General features: G+C 40.1%; 1 protein-coding gene across 2 annotated transcripts in view; it reads right to left on the bottom strand.

Annotated features, from left to right (window-relative positions):
* Window positions 1-2,792: 2,792 nt before the first annotated feature.
* Window positions 2,793-9,808, bottom strand: part of LOC116055539 (U-actitoxin-Avd3r-like) — a 12,694-nt gene continuing 5,678 nt past the window's right edge. Inside the window, exon 4 of one of the 2 annotated variants that reach the window (XM_031307555.2) lies at window positions 2,793-3,224. In XM_031307555.2, the coding sequence (XP_031163415.1) occupies window positions 3,142-3,224 (83 nt within the window). In that variant the 3' untranslated portion in view covers window positions 2,793-3,141. The remainder of the gene's footprint in view (window positions 3,225-9,808) is intronic. The other variant, XM_031307554.1, reaches the window with a different exon arrangement.

A 9,808-nucleotide genomic window follows, 5' to 3' on the forward strand; every position in this document is an offset into this window, starting at 1 on the left:
GTGTGTTTTACGATGCTAAAAGTCCTGATTATTTACATGGAGTCTGGTGTAGTTAGGTGACGGTGATTTCGGGGCTGTTTCATGTTAAACTAAAAGGATCTTTAACTAAAAGGTCTATCTCTGTAGGGATCCTTTCATAATGTTGTCAGACTCTTAGAATAATAATCTGAGTCTGTCAGCGGCAACGTTTTGATACTACCAAAAACATAAGGCTTCAGCTTCTGTCAGGGGGCCGAATGTTTGTCGCCAGAGGGCCCACATTGGCCCACGTGCCCCATGACGAAAACCAGAGGCCTGTACTACGAAGCAAGATTTGGCGTTACAAGGTAACTTCAGGTTCAACCCAGGGTTTTCTGACACGAAGGTGGATCACTTGTTATCAATCGCCGTGGTAACTTATGCTGAACACCTAACCTGGTCAGGAGCAGGTTATGTTGGAGATTTGAGATCAACCGGTGTTAAAGCACCGCCTACTGACCAATCAATACTCGATTGATAACGGCGTCACCGTTCTTAGAAGATCAGCTGGAGCTCGGGGGCAGAGAGAGAGACAGAGAGAGAGAGAGAGAACTGTCGTCTGAACAGTTGCTGTTGCCATAGAAACACAGTGACTTTATCTACAGTAACGTGTGACTACTGTTGGAAATAGCACTTGATAAACTAACTCAAAATCCTGTCTGATTGGTCCTCAAAGTGTCAGTACACACACACACACACACACACACACACACACACATACACACACACACACACACACACACACACACACACACACACATACACACACACACACACACACACACACACAGAAACACAGTATTTATACAGTAGGAGCCCTTCTCCAGTTTATCTTCTCAATTTTAGATCTCCACAAAAACTGAATTCTTTCTCTGAATAATTGGGCGACTCTGCTTATTGTTACACTTTATGTGCGTTAGTTTGATTCCATCCAATGATAGTAAAGGCTGTGATATATATCGTGTGCACCATAACTAAAGTCATTGTTTATAAGTAGAATTAAACCGTTTGGGATTGCACGAGTTAAAGAATTAAATTCGCTGAAATTACAGTTTTTTTACAATCACTTTGGCACTAATTTCAGAACCTTGACGTAATTTTTCAAAACTCTAGACACTAAACTCACAACCAATGATCAAAATACAGATTTTTTTAAAACTCTCACTTTTTTCAGTTGCTTGGATACAATACACATAAACCAAAGATCATTTGTTCATTTAACAAAGATCATCTGTTCAATATGACCCAACTGAACATCAAAGTACTACTACTTCAAAAAGCAATTCACACATTACATTTCAGATGATTGTCTATTCATTTCATTACAGTCATCTAACTATCAATCAATACAACTACTCAAAATGATAAGTAACTGTTGCAGTACTCTTAATGAATAGTTGTATGGAAACAGACAAACAATATTCCACGTTTAGATCATGAAAGTTTTAAGATAACGAGATTCATTGTCACCAATTAGCGTGAACCAATTAGAATACAGTATCTATGGATGTAATATTTCATCATCATTCTTTACTGTAATGTACTACTGTTTAACAGACACTGTTTCTATGGTCCCATGTACTACTACTGTAATGTACTACTGTTTACCAGACGCTGTTTCTATGATCCCATGTACTACTACTGTAATGTACTACTGTTTACCAGACACTGTTTCTATGATCCCATGTACTACTACTGTAATGTACTACTGTTTACCAGACGCTGTTTCTATGGTCCCATGTACCCGTTTTACAGTATTGACAGTACTGCACTGTATGCATGCATGCCCTTGGAATTGCTTGTCCAATTCTGCCAACTCGTTACTGATAATTGAGAAATATACTTATATATATATATATATATATATATATATATATATATATATATATATATATATATATATACACTGTATATATACATATATACTTGTACCACATTGTTCGCCATGCCCAAAGGTTTTTTCCAAGATGTTTGGCTAATTGCGATGTAGATGAGAACCTGCGGCCAAATCCACAAGACAGAGTTGATGAAGATGTAGAAGTACAGTAATCACTTCTTTGTTTTGCTTTTTAAAGTACAAGCAAGTTGAGGAACACTGCATTTGATGTTTTACAGTACTACTGTCTTTTCTTTTCTATTTTGTAGCTAATTATTTTGCTTTGATTCAAATAAACCTATGTTGTGATCGTACTGTATTGTTTTTCATCAATACATTTCAGATTTTGTTCAACGATTAGTATTCTCTCTACTACTGCAGTACTTTTACAGGGATGTATTTACATCTAGTACCATAATGAAACATGTATCACCTATTTTGTACTACAATATTTAATGATTGTACGAACGAACCCAGTGAAACTATGGGTAGCTTGTGTGTGGGTGATCTAAAGTAACGTTTCAATGGTATTTCACCATAAAATAGTTTTTTTTTAACCAATGATTGTGCAAGTGCAATATTTATTTAAAGATATGGATGCACAATGCCATGTTTTGAACATTAGACAGTCTGTGTTACAAGTGATGACCGTTTTGACTTTTGTGTCTAGAGTTTTGAAAAAGGACGTCAAGGTTCTGAAATCAGTAGCAAAGTGATTGTAAAAAACTGTAAATCCGCCAGACTCCTGTGGTGTCCTCGGGCTTTGACCCATTTTCAACAGAAATTTCGGTTTCTTTCAACCAAATTGTCAAAGAAAATAACAATGATGGTTCCATACAACGCTCTTCACAAGTCAAATAAATGATCAGTCCACTACTTTCATTGAATTTGGGCGTTTTATTAGATTTCTATAGCATTTTTAAAAAATTGACAAAAGAAAAACTTTGAAAGATATGTCAAAAATGTTTAAAAAAAAAGATTCCAAAAGGCTGACATTTTTTTTCTTTGCGTCAACTTTGTACGCAATATCGCCACGCGAAAAGTTTGCTTTGCATTTGGTTTGAGAACCCAGAAACAGAAATCCATGACTACGTATAAACACGGAGAATAATTCAGTAAAGTGTGAAAATGATTCGTCCTCTGAAGTCTCCGGCATCACCCTAACCCAACAAACAAACATCAAAATCAACAGAAAATGAGGAATTTTCCTGATCTTTACCCAAAATACAGAATATCATTTAACTGATTCAGAAACAAACACATCTGATGGCGTCTCCCTCCACAGACGCCGACTCCGACCGCTCACAGATCAGAACCCAACGGCTGGTATCTGGAGACAAACAAACAAACAAAAGACAACATTATGCAGATTCATTTACTACTACTCTCTACTGTTGTCTCTCTAAGTACTACTCTCTACTGCTGTCTCTCTACGTACTACTCTCTACTGCTGTCTCTCTACGTACTACTCTCTACTGTTGTCTCTCTACATACTACTCTCTACATACTACTCTCTACTGCTGTCTCTCTACATACTACTCTCTACTGCTGTCTCTCTACATACTACTCTCTACTGTTGACTCTCTACATACTACTCTCTACTGTTGACTCTACATACTACTCTCTACTGTTGTCTCTCTACATACTACTCTCTACTGCTGTCTCTCTACGTACTACTCTCTACTGCTGTCTCTCTACATACTACTCTACTGTTTTCTCTCTACATACTACTCTCTACTGTTGTCTCTCTACATACTACTCTCTACTGCTGTCTCTCTACGTACTACTCTCTACTGCTGTCTCTCTACGTACTACTCTCTACTGCTGTCTCTCTACGTACTACTCTCTACTGTTGTCTCTCTACGTACTACTCTCTACTGCTGTCTCTCTACATACTACTCTCTACTGCTGTCTCTCTACATACTACTCTCTACTGTTGTCTCTTTACGTATTACTCTCTACTGAGTCTCTCTACACACTACTCTCTACTGTTGTCTCTCTACGTACTACTCTCTACTGCTGTCTCTCTACATACTACTCTCTACTGCTGTCTCTCTACATACTACTCTCTACTGTTGTCTCTTTACGTATTACTCTCTACTGAGTCTCTCTACACACTACTCTCTACTGTTGTCTCTCTACGTACTACTCTCTACTGCTGTCTCTCTACGTACTACTCTCTACTGCTGTCTCTCTACATACTACTCTCTACTGTTGTCTCTCTACATACTACTCTCTACATACTACTCTCTACTGCTGTCTCTCTACGTACTACTCTCTACTGCTGTCTCTCTACATACTACTCTCTACTGTTGACTCTCTACATACTACTCTCTACTGCTGTCTCTCTACGTACTACTCTCTACTGCTGTCTCTCTACATACTACTCTCTACTGTTGACTCTCTACATACTACTCTCTACTGTTGACTCTACATACTACTCTCTACTGTTGTCTCTCTACATACTACTCTCTACTGCTGTCTCTCTACGTACTACTCTCTACTGTTGTCTCTCTACGTACTACTGTCTACTGCTGTCTCTCTACATACTACTCTACTGTTTTCTCTCTATATACTACTCTCTACTGTTGTCTCTCTACACACTACTCTCTACTGCTGTCTCTCTACGTACTACTCTCTACTGCTGTCTCTCTACGTACTACTCTCTACTGTTGTCTCTCTACGTACTACTCTCTACTGCTGTCTCTCTACATACTACTCTCTACTGCTGTCTCTCTACATACTACTCTCTACTGTTGTCTCTTTACGTATTACTCTCTACTGTTGTCTCTCTACATACTACTCTCTACTGTTGTCTCTCTACGTACTACTCTCTACTGCTCTCTCTCTACGTACTACTCTCTACTGCTGTCTCTCTACGTACTACTCTCTACTGTTGTCTCTCTACATACTACTCTCTGCTGTCTCTCTACATGCTACTCTCTACTGCTGTCTCTCTACATACTACTCTCTACTGTTGACTCTCTACATACTTCTCTCTACTGTTGACTCTGCATACTACTCTCTACTGTTGTCTCTCTACGTACTACTCTCTACTGCTGTCTCTCTACGTACTACTCTCTACTGTTGTCTCTCTACGTACTACTCTCTACTGTTGTCTCTATACGTACTACTCTCTACTGCTGTCTGTCTACGTACTACTCTCTACTGCTGTCTCTCTACGTACTACTCTCTACTGTTGTCTCTCTACATACTACTCTCTACTGCTGTCTCTCTACGTACTACTCTCTACTGTTGTCTCTCTACATACTACTCTACTGTTTTCTCTCTACATACTACTCTCTACTGTTGACTCTAAATACTACTCTCTACTGTTGTCTCTCTACATACTACTCTCTACTGCTGTCTCTCTACGTACTACTCTCTACTGCTGTCTCTCTACATACTACTCTCTACTGTTGACTCTCTACATACTACTCTCTACTGTTGACTCTACATACTACTCTCTACTGTTGTCTCTCTACATACTACTCTCTACTGCTGTCTCTCTACGTACTACTCTCTACTGTTGTCTCTCTACGTACTACTCTCTACTTCTGTCTCTCTACATACTACTCTCTACTGCTGTCTCTCTACATACTACTCTCTACTGCTGTCTCTCTACGTACTACTCTCTACTGTTGTCTCTCTACGTACTACTCTCTACTGCTGTCTCTCTACGTACTACTCTCTACTGCTGTTTCTCTACGTACTACTCTCTACTGTTGTCTCTCTACATACTACTCTCTACTGCTGTCTCTCTACATACTACTCTCTACTGTTGACTCTCTACATACTACTCTCTACTGTTGACTCTACATACTACTCTCTACTGCTGTCTCTCTACATACTACTCTCTACTGCTGTCTCTCTACATACTACTCTCTAGTGCTGTCTCTCTACATACTACTCTCTACTGTTGACTCTCTACATACTACTCTCTACTGTTGACTCTACATACTACTCTCTACTGTTGTCTCTCTACATACTACTCTCTACTGCTATCTCTCTACGTACTACTCTCTACTGTTGACTCTACATACTACTCTCTACTGTTGTCTCTCTACATACTACTCTCTACTGCTATCTCTCTACGTACTACTCTCTACTGTTGACTCTACATACTACTCTCTACTGTTGTCTCTCTAAGTACTACTCTCTACTGCTGTCTCTCTACGTACTACTCTCTACTGCTGTCTCTCTACGTACTACTCTCTACTGTTGTCTCTCTACATACTACTCTCTACATACTACTCTCTACTGCTGTCTCTCTACATACTACTCTCTACTGCTGTCTCTCTACATACTACTCTCTACTGTTGACTCTCTACATACTACTCTCTACTGTTGACTCTACATACTACTCTCTACTGTTGTCTCTCTACATACTACTCTCTACTGCTGTCTCTCTACGTACTACTCTCTACTGCTGTCTCTCTACATACTACTCTACTGTTTTCTCTCTACATACTACTCTCTACTGTTGTCTCTCTACATACTACTCTCTACTGCTGTCTCTCTACGTACTACTCTCTACTGCTGTCTCTCTACGTACTACTCTCTACTGCTGTCTCTCTACGTACTACTCTCTACTGTTGTCTCTCTACGTACTACTCTCTACTGCTGTCTCTCTACATACTACTCTCTACTGCTGTCTCTCTACATACTACTCTCTACTGTTGTCTCTTTACGTATTACTCTCTACTGAGTCTCTCTACACACTACTCTCTACTGTTGTCTCTCTACGTACTACTCTCTACTGCTGTCTCTCTACATACTACTCTCTACTGCTGTCTCTCTACATACTACTCTCTACTGTTGTCTCTTTACGTATTACTCTCTACTGAGTCTCTCTACACACTACTCTCTACTGTTGTCTCTCTACGTACTACTCTCTACTGCTGTCTCTCTACGTACTACTCTCTACTGCTGTCTCTCTACATACTACTCTCTACTGTTGTCTCTCTACATACTACTCTCTACATACTACTCTCTACTGCTGTCTCTCTACGTACTACTCTCTACTGCTGTCTCTCTACATACTACTCTCTACTGTTGACTCTCTACATACTACTCTCTACTGCTGTCTCTCTACGTACTACTCTCTACTGCTGTCTCTCTACATACTACTCTCTACTGTTGACTCTACATACTACTCTCTACTGTTGACTCTACATACTACTCTCTACTGTTGTCTCTCTACATACTACTCTCTACTGCTGTCTCTCTACGTACTACTCTCTACTGTTGTCTCTCTACGTACTACTGTCTACTGCTGTCTCTCTACATACTACTCTACTGTTTTCTCTCTATATACTACTCTCTACTGTTGTCTCTCTACACACTACTCTCTACTGCTGTCTCTCTACGTACTACTCTCTACTGCTGTCTCTCTACGTACTACTCTCTACTGTTGTCTCTCTACGTACTACTCTCTACTGCTGTCTCTCTACATACTACTCTCTACTGCTGTCTCTCTACATACTACTCTCTACTGTTGTCTCTTTACGTATTACTCTCTACTGTTGTCTCTCTACATACTACTCTCTACTGTTGTCTCTCTACGTACTACTCTCTACTGCTCTCTCTCTACGTACTACTCTCTACTGCTGTCTCTCTACGTACTACTCTCTACTGTTGTCTCTCTACATACTACTCTCTGCTGTCTCTCTACATGCTACTCTCTACTGCTGTCTCTCTACATACTACTCTCTACTGTTGACTCTCTACATACTTCTCTCTACTGTTGACTCTGCATACTACTCTCTACTGTTGTCTCTCTACGTACTACTCTCTACTGCTGTCTCTCTACGTACTACTCTCTACTGTTGTCTCTCTACGTACTACTCTCTACTGTTGTCTCTATACGTACTACTCTCTACTGCTGTCTGTCTACGTACTACTCTCTACTGCTGTCTCTCTACGTACTACTCTCTACTGTTGTCTCTCTACATACTACTCTCTACTGCTGTCTCTCTACGTACTACTCTCTACTGTTGTCTCTCTACATACTACTCTACTGTTTTCTCTCTACATACTACTCTCTACTGTTGACTCTAATACTACTCTCTACTGTTGTCTCTCTACATACTACTCTCTACTGCTGTCTCTCTACGTACTACTCTCTACTGCTGTCTCTCTACATACTACTCTCTACTGTTGACTCTCTACATACTACTCTCTACTGTTGACTCTACATACTACTCTCTACTGTTGTCTCTCTACATACTACTCTCTACTGCTGTCTCTCTACGTACTACTCTCTACTGTTGTCTCTCTACGTACTACTCTCTACTTCTGTCTCTCTACATACTACTCTCTACTGCTGTCTCTCTACATACTACTCTCTACTGCTGTCTCTCTACGTACTACTCTCTACTGTTGTCTCTCTACGTACTACTCTCTACTGCTGTCTCTCTACGTACTACTCTCTACTGCTGTTTCTCTACGTACTACTCTCTACTGTTGTCTCTCTACATACTACTCTCTACTGCTGTCTCTCTACATACTACTCTCTACTGTTGACTCTCTACATACTACTCTCTACTGTTGACTCTACATACTACTCTCTACTGCTGTCTCTCTACATACTACTCTCTACTGCTGTCTCTCTACATACTACTCTCTAGTGCTGTCTCTCTACATACTACTCTCTACTGTTGACTCTCTACATACTACTCTCTACTGTTGACTCTACATACTACTCTCTACTGTTGTCTCTCTACATACTACTCTCTACTGCTATCTCTCTACGTACTACTCTCTACTGTTGACTCTACATACTACTCTCTACTGTTGTCTCTCTACATACTACTCTCTACTGCTGTCTCTCTACGTACTACTCTCTACTGCTGTCTCTCTACGTACTACTCTCTACTGTTGTCTCTCTACATACTACTCTCTACTGCTGTCTCTCTACGTACTACTCTCTACTGTTGTCTCTCTACATACTACTCTACTGTTTTCTCTCTACATACTACTCTCTACTGTTGACTCTACATACTACTCTCTACTGTTGTCTCTCTACATACTACTCTCTACTGCTGTCTCTCTACGTACTACTCTCTACTGCTGTCTCTCTACATACTACTCTCTACTGTTGACTCTCTACATACTACTCTCTACTGTTGACTCTACATACTACTCTCTACTGCTGTCTCTCTACATACTACTCTCTACTGTTGTCTCTTTACGTATTACTCTCTACTGTTGTCTCTCTACACACTACTCTCTACTGTTGTCTCTCTACGTACTACTCTCTACTGCTGTCTCTCTACGTACTACTCTCTACTGCTGTCTCTCTACGTACTACTCTCTACTGTTGTCTCTCTACATACTACTCTCTACATACTACTCTCTACTGTTGACTCTCTACATACTACTCTCTACTGTTGACTCTACATACTACTCTCTACTGTTGTCTCTCTACATACTACTCTCTACTGCTGTCTCTCTACGTACTACTCTCTACTGTTGTCTCTCTACGTACTACTCTCTACTGCTGTCTCTCTACATACTACTCTACTGTTTTCTCTCTACATACTACTCTCTACTGTTGTCTCTCTACATACTATTCTACTGCTGTCTCTCTACGTACTACTCTCTACTGCTGTCTCTCTACATACTACTCTCTACTGCTGTCTCTCTACGTACTACTCTCTACTGTTGTCTCTCTACGTACTACTCTCTACTGCTGTCTCTCTACATACTACTCTACTGTTTTCTCTCTACATACTACTCTCTACTGTTGTCTCTCTACATACTACTCTCTACTGCTGTCTCTCTACGTACTACTCTCTACTGTTGTCTCTCTACATACTACTCTACTGTTTTCTCTCTACATACTACTCTCTACTGTTGACTCTACATACTACTCTCTACTGTTGTCTCTCTACATACTACTCTCTACTGCTG

This window comes from Sander lucioperca, chromosome 5, assembly GCF_008315115.2.
Source record: "Sander lucioperca isolate FBNREF2018 chromosome 5, SLUC_FBN_1.2, whole genome shotgun sequence".
In the NCBI taxonomy this organism is placed as follows: domain Eukaryota; kingdom Metazoa; phylum Chordata; class Actinopteri; order Perciformes; family Percidae; genus Sander; species Sander lucioperca.